The 15,000-nt window shown below is 41.3% G+C and overlaps 1 protein-coding gene and 1 non-coding gene across 2 annotated transcripts in view; one reads left to right on the forward strand and one right to left on the reverse strand.

The window, feature by feature from the left end:
* Positions 1–15,000, reverse strand: part of LOC119580103 (tyrosine-protein kinase ABL1-like) — a 90,631-nt gene that overhangs the window by 10,079 nt on the left and 65,552 nt on the right. The window contains exons 3-6 of the mRNA XM_037928030.1: positions 7,304–7,419; positions 6,597–6,820; positions 4,726–4,912; positions 2,825–2,985 (exon numbers count right to left, since the gene is read on the reverse strand). Coding sequence (XP_037783958.1) covers positions 2,825–2,985; positions 4,726–4,912; positions 6,597–6,820; positions 7,304–7,419 — 688 coding nt within the window. The remainder of the gene's footprint in view (positions 1–2,824; positions 2,986–4,725; positions 4,913–6,596; positions 6,821–7,303; positions 7,420–15,000) is intronic.
* Positions 1,601–1,673, forward strand: Trnar-ucu. Its single transcript has one exon. It is a non-coding gene; the product is annotated as a tRNA-Arg (tRNA).

A 15,000-nucleotide genomic window follows, 5' to 3' on the forward strand; every position in this document is an offset into this window, starting at 1 on the left:
CTCTCTCCTCTACTCATTCTATTCTCTCTATTCATCTATCTCTCTCATCAATCTCTCTCTCTCTTCTCTTTCTCTCTCTCTCTCTCTCTTTTCCTCTCTCTCTCTCTTTTCCTCTCTCTCTCTCTCTCTCTCTTTTCCTCCCTCTCTCTCTCTTTTCCTCTCTCTCTCTCTCTCTCTCTCTCTCTCCTCTCCTCTCTCTCTCTCTCTCTCTCTCTCTCTCTCTCTCTCTCTCTCTCTCTCTCTCTCTCTCTCTCTCTCTCGTCCCTGTTTGTCTGTCTGTCTCTCATGCTTGCTTGTTCTTTATCTCTTTCTCTATGTGTTCCCATATGTGTGCGCATATATATACACATGGGGAAGGAGTTCCTGCATGCGTGCATATATATACATATATATTTGCGTGTATGTACATGTTTTTATATATGTATATAAATGCATTTATATGTATATATGTATCTTTGTGTATATTTATATGTATATATATATATTTGTACATGTGTATATATGGGCATATATGTATATATGTGCATATACATAAGCATATATGTATTTGTATATATATATATATATATACATATATACATGTATATATAAATTTATATATACACATGTATATATAAATTTATATATACATATATATACATATGTATGTATAAATGTATGTGTATGTGTATATATGTGTAGATATTATGTGTGTATAAAATGTATGTATATATTTATATATATGTATGGATATATGCATGAATATACCCATATGCATATATACACATATATACTATATATACTAAATTATTTATATATACATATAGATATATTCATATATATACATATACATATATATACATATATAATATATATACATATACATATGTATATAAGTACGTATATATATATACATATATATATATATATATATATATATATATATATATATATATATATATATATGTGTGTGTGTGTGTGTGTGTGTGTGTGTGTGTGTGTGTGTGTGTGTGTGTGTGTATGCATATATATGTATGTATATGTGTGCATGTATATATGCATGTATATATGCATATATGTATATGTATATGTGTATATATGTATATGTTTATGTATGTGTATATATGTATATGTATATATGTATGCGTGTATATGTGTACATATGTAAGTACATATTTATATATGTACGTATGTATACATGTACGTCCATATATGTATATGTTTATATATGTATATAGAATATATATACACATATATAAACATGTACATATATACACAAATACACACATATACACATGTACACACACATACATATATACATAAATATAGATATACACATATACATATACAGATACATTATATATAATTCACATTTTTTACAAATAGTTCGCCCCCCTACTTTTCCAATCTCTAACTTCCTTAAATTTCACCACTTTACCACCTTCCCTTCCCCCCGCCCTTCGATTTCTTCACCTCTTTACTTCATTGTTTATGATTATGATTATGATTACAAATAGTTCCTGCTATTACAAGAATTAAGTGATATTCCTAACTTGTCATCAATCAATTACAATTCAAAACAATAGGGATTTGACACGTGCTTGCGAGCGGGGGATTCTATGTCCCCATGGCGCAGTGGAAAGCGCACTGGACTTCTAATCCAGAGGTCGTGGGTTCGAATCCCACTGGGGATGAACCTTCCACTCAGGAGGTTCAACACTTTACTAAGTTGCGAAGAGAATGGCAGTTCGTAATGGCTGGTTTCAGCTATTATAAACTGCTCAATTGCATCACATATCGTAACTCTTAAATTGGCTGGATGGTTGCTGTAATATTTTTTTTCCAAGATGAAGGCCGTCCTTTGAAGAATAAGTGATGTGTTGATAAACATAACGAAGAAAAATGAAAAAAAAAATCTCAGAATAAAAATGTAGAGTAAAAATGTGTAATTCTAAATGACCTTTAGCGCTATTGCCACATAGTTCAAACACGTTTTTTTCGGTCTAAGTTAAAAGTACCGTTTCTTTTCTCTCGTTCTTTTTCTCTTTGCTTTGTTCAGATTCAGTTAATTGTTACAAATTACCTCCATTCGTCAAGAGATGTTGCAGGAAAGGGAGAGTCAATAATAATTATACTCACCAGACGTGACCAACGCTTGATAAAATGCTATAAGTGAGTTGTGCTTGCGACTCTCCTGTTGCGTGCAAAGGAAAGGATACGAGCGAAAAAAACGCTTAGATTGCAATTATAAAGAAAAGAAACTTCTCATCCTTTGCCGTCCTTGCATAATAATATAGTAGCGTACTGCATTAAAGTTAAACCAATTAGAGGTCGCATTTCAACCGTCAAAACAGAACTAAGAAGCGACATAATGAACACAGAAAAAAACAGTAAACAGAGTAATCAAGATAAAAATCAAAACGCAGTAAACACGACACAATAAAATATACACAAGGCTACAAGAAACTTAAGTAATTCTAAACTTTAAACCGCTTTTAGTATGCCTTTCACAAAGCAGCTGTCTTTCCTTTCTTGTGTGTCGATTTCCCAGTAACTTTCATATTGTAGCGTATACTATGGATGCCTTGGTTCCTTATTTTATCAGATATGTCGAATCATATACGTCGGATAAAACAGAATCGGATTTTTTTTCTTTACAAATATCTGAATATGATATTAGCACAACAAACAGTAAAAAAGAGATCACACCACCTCAAGCACATCTTAAAGTCAAGAGTACTTAATAACATAAAGGACGTAACTCTGTAAACCTTAGACTCACCTCGAATATCAACAAACACAGAATAATCAATGGAAAAAAATGAAAACAGCGCCCTCTACTCACGGGGAATTATGAATGAGGTTGTACAGCGTCCCGCCCGCCAGGTACTCCAGAAGCATGAAGGGTCGTGCAGCGGTCGTACACACGCCCATCATGAGTACGACTCGCGGGTGGTGCAGCTGCTGTAGGAGAGCAGCTTCGGAGCGGAAGTAATTCTTGTCGTCCTGTAGGTGTCATGGAGGTCAAGAGGTCAAGCAGTCAAGGGGGGTCAAGGATGTCAGGGTAAGGTAAGGTCATGAAATTCATTTTTCTCTCCTCAGAGGTCGTTCATGTTTATATATATTAATAAAAATAGAGTCGTGAAGAAAGCATGGTAAGAAGTCATGTGTTTTATGATCTTGTCCGGATATTTTTTATAAGTCGTCCGTATGTCTCAAAAAAAGGAGAAAAAATGTAAGTAAAATAACAAACAAACGGAGAAAAACAAAGCTATTAACATAAATACAAAGCAAATGGGAAACAAAACTAACAATACTATTGTCTATGATTACCAGTAATGATGATAACAATGACAATACACGATCATAAATAACGAAAAGAAAAATGGACTTGAATACAACATAAGAGCAAATTAAAAAAAAAAAAAATAACCACAGTTTAAAACGACGAAAATACCTGTAATGACAAAAGAGAACAACTGACACGTTTCTCTGTTACAAGGCAAGTAACTGATCACTGTTTCATGCGTGTGTTTTACCACTGCACGAAACTGTAATTATCCGTCTAAGAACTACAATATTCTACGTGAACTTTTTAAAAATTGTTCTCTTTCATGCACTGTCCTGCAAACTGGTTATTTTCACATGCATTTTTCTGAATGTCTGAAAGTACCGTTGCCTGCTTGTTTTGGAATGATCGTTATCGTCAATCTAGAACCTCTGTATAATCTGTATAATTTTTTTCTATACTCTTTCCATGTATTCATTTGAAAACTTTTCGTCCTCTCATGTCCCCCTCTTTATCTTCCTTTTTACCTGCAGCAATTAGGTTTTTATCACACTCCGTATTCTAATAGGCCTCATGCAAGCATTAACCATCCGTACCTCTCTTAACCAGGGTCTTCCTCTAGGTATCACCATCCTACCACATCCAGCCCCCTTGCTCTCATAAAACTAATCTTATCAACTTCCTCCACACCCTCCCACCCTTTCCCACCCTTCCCCACTCCCTTCCCACCCTTTCCCACTCCCTCCCCACCCTTTCCCACTCCCTCCCACCCTTCCCACTCCCTCCCACCCTTCCCCATTCCCTTCCCACCCTTCCCCATTCCCTTCCCACCCTTTCCCACTCCCTTCCCACCCTTTCCCACTCCCTTCCCACCCTTTCCCACTCTCTCCCATCCTTCCCACTCCCTCCCACCCTTTTCCACTCCCTCCCACCCTTCTCACTCCCTCCCACCCTTCCCACTCCCTCCCACCCTTTCCCACTTCCTTCCCACCCTTCCCACTCCCTCCCACCCTTCCCCACTCCCTTCCCACCCTTTCCCACTCCCTCCCACCCTTTCCCACTTCCTTCCCACCCTTTCCCACTCCCTCCCATCCTTCCCACTCCCTCCCACCCTTCCCACTCCCTCCCACCCTTTCCCACTCCCTTCCACCCTTTCCCACTCCCTCCCACCCTTTCCCACTCCCTTCCCACCCTTCCCCATTCCCTCCCATCCTTCCCACTCCCTCCCACCCTTTCCCACTCCCTCCCACCCTTTCCCACTCCCTTCCCACCCTTTCCCACTCCCTCCCACCCTTTCCCACTTCCTTCCCACCCTTTCCCACTCCCTTCCCACCCTTTCCCACTCCTTTCCCACCCTTTCCCACTCCCTCCTACCCTTTCCCACCCCCTCTCACTTCCTTCCCACCCTATCCCACTCCCTCTCTTCTCCCTCCCACCCCCTCTAACACCCCACGTACCTGCGAGAGCTTGAACTTCAGCTCCTTCACCGCCACGTCGGTCCCGCAGTAGTGTCCTCGGTACACGGTGGAGAAGGACCCCTCCCCCACCACGTCTCCGGGGCGCCACTCCACATCTGCGGCGGCGATCTCGCACTTGTTGAGCACGTCTCCCGACCGAAGGCGCTCCAGCTCGTTTTCCAGACTCCTGAGGGTGCGGGAGGCGAGGGAAATGGGGAGAGCGAGTTAAAAGTGGGGGAAGGGTAACTATAATTGATAGTACGGTGGATGGGTGGGTGGGTGGCTTTTTGGATGGATGGATGGATGGACGGATGAGTGGGTGAGTGGGTGGGTGGGTGGGTGGGTGGGTGGTGGGTGAGTGGATGGATGGACGGATGAGTGGGTGGGTGGGTGGGTGGGTGGGTGGATAGATGGACGGATGAGTGGGTGGATGGATGGATGGATGGATGGATGGACGGGTGGGTGGATGGACAGGTAGACAAGTAAACAGATAGGTAGACAGAGATGGATAGATGGATATAGATAGATATAGCTATCACGTACAGACAGACAGATAGATAGACGGGTGGATACAGAGAGATATAACTATAATGTTCGCAAAAAAAAAAGAAGGTAATTTGCTGTTTGCGAAATGTAGGAAGGAATCAGTAAATATATTGAGATAAAGGGGAGACGAGGAATAAGATAGGAAGGAAAAAATGAAAGGAAGAACCAGATTACGAAGACAAGATTAAAGGAGATAAGAAAATTTGATCGAAAGGACACATAGAGAGAATTAATATAGTTAAAAACAATGGAATGGAAATGTTACGATTAAACTATCAAGATTTGCGATGAAAAAAATAAGAGAAAAATACGAGGATGATAACTTATAAGGGAAAACAATGATGAAATGAAATAAAAAAAGGCAAGAAGCAAAAAACAAATAAATAAAAAGTAATAATAAAAAATTAATAATAATAATAATGATAATAATAATAATAATAATAATTATTATTATTATTATTATCATTATTATTATAATAACAAATAACGTCGACAATAAATCCTATTGATTACACACCGCTAATCTCGCCCAATAAATCACAAACATGACACACAAGCCACAACAAACATGACACACAAGCCACAACAAACATGACACACAAGCCACAACAAACATGACACACAAGCCACAACAAACATGACACACAAGCCACAACAAACATGACACACAAGCCACAAACATGACACGCAATCCACAAACATGACACACAAGCCACAAACATGACACATAAGCCACAAACATTACACACAAGCACAACAAACATGACACACAAGCCACAAACATGACACACAAGCACAACTAACATGACACACAAGCCACAAACATGACACACAAGCACAACAAACATGACACACAAGCACAACAAACATGACACACAAGCACAACAAACATGACACACAAGCACAACAAACATGACACACAAGCCACAAACATGACACACAAGCACAACAAACATGACACACAAGCCACAAACATGACACACAAGCCACAACAAACATGACACACAAGCCACAACAAACATGACACACAAGCCACAAACATGACACACAAGCCACAAACATGACACACAAGCCACAAACATGACACACAAGCCACAAACATGACACACAAGCCACAAACATGACACACAAGCACAAACATGGCACACAAGCCACAAACATGACACACAAGCCACAAACATGGCACACAAGCCACAAACATGGCACACAAGCCACAAACATGACACACAAGCCACAAACATGGCACACAAGCCACAAACATGACACACAAGCCACAAACATGGCACACAAGCCACAAACATGGCACACAAGCCACAACCACCGACCTGATCTGCTGACGATGTTGTTTCGTCTGTGATACCATCTGGGTCAAGAGGTCACGCTTGCTCAAGGTCATAGACATCTTGCCTGACCCTTCCTTCTTCCCTCCTCCGCCTGTGCTTCCTCCTCCTCCTCCTCCTCCTCCTCCTCCTGCACCTCCTCCGCCAGCAGCAGCTCTGCCTGCCGGAGAATCTGTCGACGGCGCGGATTTTCTCTCGGGGGAAATCACCTGCAAAATTATATATATATATATATATATATATATATATATAAAATATATATATATATATATATATATATATATATATATATATATATATTTTTTTTTTTTTTTTTTTTTTTTTTTTTTTTTTTTTTTTCTGTTCCTTCTTTTTTTATTATTATTCTTTTTTTGGCTGTCTCAGTTTTTTAGATCTTTTTTTTCAAATTTTCAGTTTCTGTCATATCTCATAAAACATTCACAAATAAGTCGATTTTATTTCACTCCTGTTCAGTATTGATTTGTCTACCTATCTACATATATTTACCTCTATGTCAGTCTGTTAGTCTATCTACCTACCTACCTATATCTATCTATCCATCCATCAATCTACTGGTCTACCTGTCTACCTCATACCCACCTACCTACATACCCACCTACCGCTCTACCTACCTCCCTCTCCACCTCCACCTCTTCCTCATCCCCATCTATAAAAAAAAAACAAATACTTACATTATGTCTAGGTCGGGTATGGTCGGGCACAGCATGAGTGTTTGAGGCGATGCGGTCGGACTGCGTTGTGTAAACAGTCGGTGCTCTTGTGCCTACCACTTCCAAGGCCGGAACACCTGTTGTGAAAGAAAAATAATTATGATCTTAATTACTTTGAATGACTGTAGTAAAGCTGTATTTTTGTGTGTGTGTTTCTGGTGATGTGTGTGTGTGTGTGTGTGTGTGTGTGTGTGTGTGTGTGTGTGTGTGTGTGTGTGTGTGTGTGTGTGTGTGTGTGTGTGTGTGTGTGTGTGTATGTTTATATATATGAACGAGTGCACATGTGAAAGAGAGTTTTGTCTGTGTATTGTACACGATATCAGCTACTAAAAATATATAGGATAATAAATGCTCAGGCTATTAGAATAAGTTAATAAATACTAACAAAGTCCTTATCAAACATCAAAATGAAGAAGCAATAGTGATAACATACGTGATAAGACCGCGGCAATAACGCTAAAGTGGCAATAATGCTTTCTTTCGCGCGTGTGGCAACAGTGCACCCGAGACGCTGCCTTGTGACAACTAGTAAGTGAGCGAAGACAGGAAAGTTCATTGGAAAAAAAATTGTCTTTTTTTCCCAACATATTCTCTGTCTTCCTTATGTTAATTAACGTTGAATATAAAGAACCAGGCTGATATCACCATTAATAGTAATTGTAATAAACAAAAGGCTGTTAATAAGTTTTATATACGTTACATGCATAAAAGTAATTAAGTAATATGATGTACTCTATACACAAAAGACAAATCTGTGTGCATACATGTATATACTTTATATATAAATATATATATATATATATTGGAGTGAGAGAGAGAGAGAGAGAGAGAGAGAGAGAGAGAGAGAGAGAGAGAGAGAGAGAGAGAGAGAGAGAGAGAGAGAGAGAGAGAGAGAGAGAGAAGAGAGAGAGAGAGAGAGTGAGAGAGTGAGAGAGAGAGAGAGAGAGAGAGAGAGAGAGAGAGAGAGAGAGAGAGAGAGAGAGGGAGAGAGAGAGAATGCATGTAATCATGCATATATATATATATATATATATATATATATATATATATATATATATATATATATATATATATATATATATATATATCTTCTTTTAACGGTAGGTTCATGTCTGAGCCGCCGTGGTCACAGCATGATACTTAATTGTAGTTTTCATGTTGTGATGCTCTTGGAGTGAGTACGTGGTAGGGTCCCCAGTTCCTTTCCACGGAGAGTGCCGGTGATACCTTTTAGGTAATCATTCTCTCTATTTATCCGGGCATTGGGACCAGCACTTGACTTGGGCTGGCTTGGCCACCCAGTGGCTAGGTAGGCAATCAAGGTGAAGTTCCTTGCCCAAAGGAACAACACGGCGGTCGGTGACTCGAACCCTCGAATTCAGATTGCCGTCGTGACAGTCTTGAGTCCGACGCTCTAACTATTCGGCCACCGCGGCCTTAACGATCATGGGCTTCCATGATTTTTCTTAGCAATTTAGAGCGGTGGTTTGCCATTGCCTTCCGCCCGGTGTTTTTATCGAGTCACCATCTCTATTTACCCGGCACTGACTTGAGCTGGCTTGGCCACCCAGTGGCTAGGCAGGCAATCGAGGTGAAGTTCCTTGCCCAAGGAAACAACGCGCCGGCCGGTGACTCGAACCCTCGAACTCAGATTGCCGTCGTGACAGTCTTGAGTCCGACGCTCTAACCATTCGGCCACCGCGGCCCCATATATATATATACATACATACATATATATATATATATATATATATATATATATATATATATATATATATATATATATATATATATATGCCTTTACACCGAAGGTAATACTAGCAGCGAAAACGATTCTATACAATTTCAGTACCCCGCCCCCACCCAACCCAACGCCATTTCCTGTTATCTCCCGTGACTAAAGAGACGAAATAACACACAGAGGTATATAGCAAGTCATCGTTTAGCAACATCTGCTGAACACAACTTAAACAAACCTAAGTCTACAGGATGCGCTTCACTTAACTTGGTTACCATAAAAAGCTTAAAGTCACAGTTAGTTACGCTCTGAAACGATGAAGACCTTTAAATAGTAGCGGATCGTTGCCTCTGTTCGCTAAAAAGAAAGGTTCACAGATGTTCACACTGTCAGGGCAAAAGACGCGCGACCTTGCTGATATAACGAACGATCGAATAACGTAATTGCGGTTGTTTTACTCCATTTTCCTACGTATGGGAAAGGAGGTAGTTAAGTATAACAACGGTAGATTAACAGGCACCCATGGAGAAGACATTAATGCGTGGGATAAGGTTAAGCTCGTGGGTTTTGGAAGTAAAATCATGAGAAGTTTCGAGCACTAATTAAATAAATAATGAAATGAAATGTTTGTCGCTTCGTACGTTTTGGAAAATAATATTATGAAGGTTCTGGAACGATAAGTAAATATGATACAGTGCAGAATTATAAATGAAATGTGTTTTAAGGTTTGTGAATGTGTAAGTTCTGGTACTAAAAGTATGAGAGGAACTAAGGCTCTTCTTCTTTTAACGGTATGTTCATGTCTGAGCCGCCGTGGTCACAGCATGATACTTAATTGTAGTTTTCATGTTGTGATGCTCTTGGAGTGAGTACGTAGTAGGGTCCCCAGTTCCTTTCCACGGAGAGTGCCGGTGGTACCTTTTTAGGTAATCATTCTCTCTATTTATCCGGGCTTGGGACTAGCACTGACTTGGGCTGACTTGGCCACCCAGTGGCTAGGCAGGCAATCAAGGTGAAGTTCCTTGCCCAAGGGAACAACGCGGCGGTCGGTGACTCGAACCCTCGAACTCAGATTGCCGTCGCGACAGTCTTGAGTCCGACGCTCTAACCATTCGGCCACCGCGGCCTTGAACTAAGGCTAATGAATGAATAAATATCTATGATACTCTCCTGAAATGTTAATGAAATGAGGCCTAACCTATTGCTAAAGATAATTAGCAATAGGTTAATATAGTCATTGTAAATATGGGGCACAGATGTGTTTTTTTTTTTTTACTGAGTCGGATTTATAAAAAAAAATGGTATTGTAGGTAATCATGAAATGGCGATAACCCTATTGGTAATTAGAATGCTATTATAGTAACAGTTATGATAATAATGATGAATTAATAATGATAATATGATAATATTCTATGACCAGGCACGAGTAAACCAATACTAAACGACACATACACACATACATATATAAATTTGGTGGAGATTTCGCAATTCTTTACAGACATAAGGCTGCGTTAGTACATGATTCCTATGATTTAATGCATTTGTGTGTGTGTGCTCGTGTGGCAGTGTCTGCATGTATGGACACGCATACCTTTGCACAGCATATACAAGAGAACATTGTACATGTATCATATTGTTTACGCTTGCAAGCTCCGCGGTCAGTATGACCACGAGTGAACACCGGAGTCGTACAGTCCAACCCCGACGACATCCGAGGCCACACTGACAATATGGTGATGGGGGAGTACGCGAAGGCACAGTTAGATTAGCCAGCAAGATGCCAATGTCGTATGCAATGGTTCAGTTGGGTCTTTTTTTTATCGTCTGAGTATTGGTTTAGATTGTTCATATTTTCATGGCTACTGCGGTTAAGATGACGGTTTCCAGGTACTAGACAGATGTCGGCGAGTCGTGAGCAACCATTTGGGATTTCTCAGTGTGTCATATTGTAGTGCAACATATCGTATAAGCCGGTATATTGGTTGTATTATACATGCATTGATATATATACATAAATATATATGTATATTTATATATAGACATATACATATATATGAATATTTATACACATATACATATATATTTATATATAAACATACAAATATATACTCATATATACACATTTACATACACACTCACACTCACACTCACACTTACACTTACACTTACACTTACACTTACACTTACACTTACACTTACACTTACACTTACACTTACACTTACACTTACACTTACACTTACACTCACACTCACACACATACACACACATTATATATATATATATATATATATATATATATATATATATATATATTTATATATAATGATGTTCACACACATTGTGATAACATAACGATAACACTATGTTCATGACTAAAATGATGAACACACACACACACACACACACACACACACACACACACACACACACACACGCACACACACACACACACACACACACATACATATCAACGGAATTTCACACCCACGGAACCATGTGACACCCAGGAAATTCCAACCTCCCATACACTTTTTTTTTTTTTTTTTTTTTTTTACGGTAGGTTCATGTTTGAGCCGCCGCGGTCACAGCATGATACTTAATTGTAGTTTTCATGTTGTGATGCTCTTGGAGTGAGTACGTGATAGGGTCCCCAGTTCCTTTCCACGGAGAGTGCCGGTGTTACCTTTTAGGTAATCATTCTCTCTATTTCATCCGGGCTTGGGACCAGCACTGATTTGTGCTGGCTTGGCCACCCAGTGGCTAGGTAGGCATTCGAGGTGAAGTTCCTTGCCCAAGGGAACAACGCGCCGGCCGGTGACTCGAACCCTCGAACTCAGATTGCCGTCGTGCCAGTCTTGAGGCCGATGCTCTAACCACTCGGCCACCGCGCCCTCCATATGTATATATTCATATCATCATCAATAATGGTATGCTCATGTTTGAGCAGCCGTGGACCTCTCCACCATACTTCGCCACTCAACTCGATCTTGCGCTTTTCTTTCTACTTGTACCATCGACAGCCCGCAAACGTCTTTGATTCATCTATATATATATAAATAGATATGAGGCTCTGATCATTTGCTTGGCTGTGGGGTTTCCACTACAGTAAACCTCCTCCTCTGCTTCCTGAGGTAATTCTGCATCTTTCTCTGTGTCACTCGATCGTACGTCAGGAAGTTCACCTTGGGCACCTGGGGGCGAGGGTCTTGTCCATGACTGACGGCCACCTTGGACACCTTGGGGAGAGGGTTCTGTCCCTGGTCGGCGGCCCCCTTGGACACCTGGGGGAGAGGGTTCTGTCCCTGGTCGGCGGCCCCCTTGGACACCTGGGGGAGAGGTTTCTGTCCCTGGTCGGCCACCTTGAGCTTCTTGGCCGTCGCCTAGCTGTCCTTGGAGGTCTGGTGGCTGCGCTTGCGCTTCTACTTGTCGACCACCTCGTACGTGTTGGGGATTTTGAACTCATTGCTCATCTTCTTCTAAAAGAGGATCCTGAGCGTGGCGTTCGTGTCGTCGATCGAAATCGACTTCTCCGGCAGGAGCTCGACTTCCACGCTGATTTTCTTCTTTTTCTTTTTCTTCAGCTTCTTCTTCGCGTCTGCAGGCATAGAAGAAGTAGCTGCTAGAGTCTCTCCGCTCACGGGGACAGGAGGCTGCTGTTGGTCCTCCTGCGTCGTGTCCTACAGTAAGCGAGAGGCTGTCGGGTCCTGCGCGTCGACAGGGACCGGGGGCAGCCGTGGGTCATCTCCCACGCTGCACTGAGCTGCTGCTGCTCGGTAGCTGGCCTCCATGGCCTAGGTCAAAGGTCGTGGCCCTCGCGCTGGCGTCGGCGAGGATGTACGCGCCGAGGTAAAGAGGTTATAGTTTTGTAGAGTGATGTGAGAGCAGGCAAATGTTTGTGTATGTATATATATATGTATGTACGCGCGCGCGCGTGTGTGTGTATGTGTGTGTGTGTGTGTGTGTGGTGTGTGTGTGCGTATGTGTGTGTGCATGTGTGCGTGTGCGTGTGTGTGTGTGTGCATGTGTGTTGTGTGTGTGTGTGTGTGTGTGTGAATGTGTGTGTGTGTGTGTGTGTGTGTGTGTGTGAAGTGTTGGTGTGTGTTGTGTGTGTGTGTGTGTGTGGTGTGGGGTGTGTGTGTGTGTGTGTGTGTGTGTGTGTGTGTGTGTGTGTGTGTTGTGTGTGTGTGTGGTGTGTGTGTGTGTGTGTGTGTGTGTGTGTGCGTGTGTGTGTGTGTGAATGTCCGTGTGTGTGGTGGTGTGTGTGTGTGTGTTGTGTGTGTGTGTGTGTGTGTGTGTGTGTGTGTGTGTGTGTGTGTTGTGCGTGCGTGTGTGTGTGTGTGTGTGTGTGTGTGTGTGTGTGTGTGTGTGTGTGTGTGTGTGTGTGTGTGCACACACACACATGCACACACACACACACACACACACACACACGCACACACACACACATATCAACGGAATTACACACCCACGGAACTATACAAGAGTTCATTATATCGCCGGGTTTTCGTATATATCCAGTAATCAACACATTACGGTATAGAGTGTCGAACATAATGATATTGATGATGGTGATAAAGATGATGATGATGATAACACATCACACTGTTAAGACTTTATTTATTTATTTATACACATCTTATACCTATACCACCAATATCATCATAACTACCATCCCCTTACACCATCTGGTATTAAACGGGGAATATCAAACAGATTCTTTTTCATTTTTCTGCAGCTTTATCCCATTCTTATATGGGGACGCCGTGATCAGGTTCTGGCAGATATCTTTTATGGCCGGATGCCCTTCCTGACGCCAACCCTCTCTATTTATCCGGGCTTGGGACCGGCTGGCTTGCCCACCCATGGGCTAGGTTGGAATATCAAACATAGATATATCCTACAAGTCCACAATGAAGAGCCCTGGAAACAGGTTACACAGAGCATGGGAATGAGTGTTTCCTTATTTTCCACAAAGACATTTTGAGCCTTGTAGAAAACGGTCCAAATGCCAGTGTGGACAGGAAGGAGATTTCGAATCAAGAGAATTCCATCGTTCACTTTCACGCCGGGGGCCTCTGTCATGTCGGCATCGTTAAGGAAAACTTAGAGTTTGCCTTGGTAGAGCTCCATTATCTCAAAGAACACATTGGGGTATTGGAACGGCTCTTTGTAGATAAATCTTAACTACAGAGAGCATAAGATACCAGTTTATCATTAAATCTGCGTGTCTATAGGGTGGGATTGTAAAAGCAAAGATAAGATTCATAGCATTACCGGAAAATCTGCAAGGCGCCCCCAGGTCACATAATCTTACTTTTTACCCATATCTATGTACGAAAACTGTTCAGAGGATATAACTTGTTGGTTCTACATACATGCATGTATACGCAATATATACACAAACACACACACATACATACACACACACACACACACACACACACACACACACACACACACACACACACACACACACACACACACACACACACACACACACACACACACACACACACAAATCACCAGAAACACACACACACAAATACAACTTTACTACAGTCATTCAAAGTAATTAAGATCATAATTATTTTGTCTTTCACAACAGGTGTTCCGGCCTTGGAAGTGGTAGGCACAAGAGCACATACACAGACAGACAGACACAGCTATTCAAAGATTATCCCCCTATCTGATTTATATAAATATAACCTCCCCAACACAGAAAGATACTATGAAGAGGAAAAAGAAATAATAGATAATAAAAAAAGAATATACACCTTCTCTTATAACTGCCGACTGACCGTTACTATCTACTTTTTGAAATTGTGAAGAGAGGGGGATGGGGGGATGGAGGCGCGCTGCAATTGCTTCATTCAGTCACTGCAATGTTGCTTCCGCTCGTTAGAAGTCGGTGGGAAAGGA

The sequence above is a fragment of the Penaeus monodon genome, chromosome 13 (assembly GCF_015228065.2).
Source record: "Penaeus monodon isolate SGIC_2016 chromosome 13, NSTDA_Pmon_1, whole genome shotgun sequence".
NCBI lineage: Eukaryota > Metazoa > Arthropoda > Malacostraca > Decapoda > Penaeidae > Penaeus > Penaeus monodon.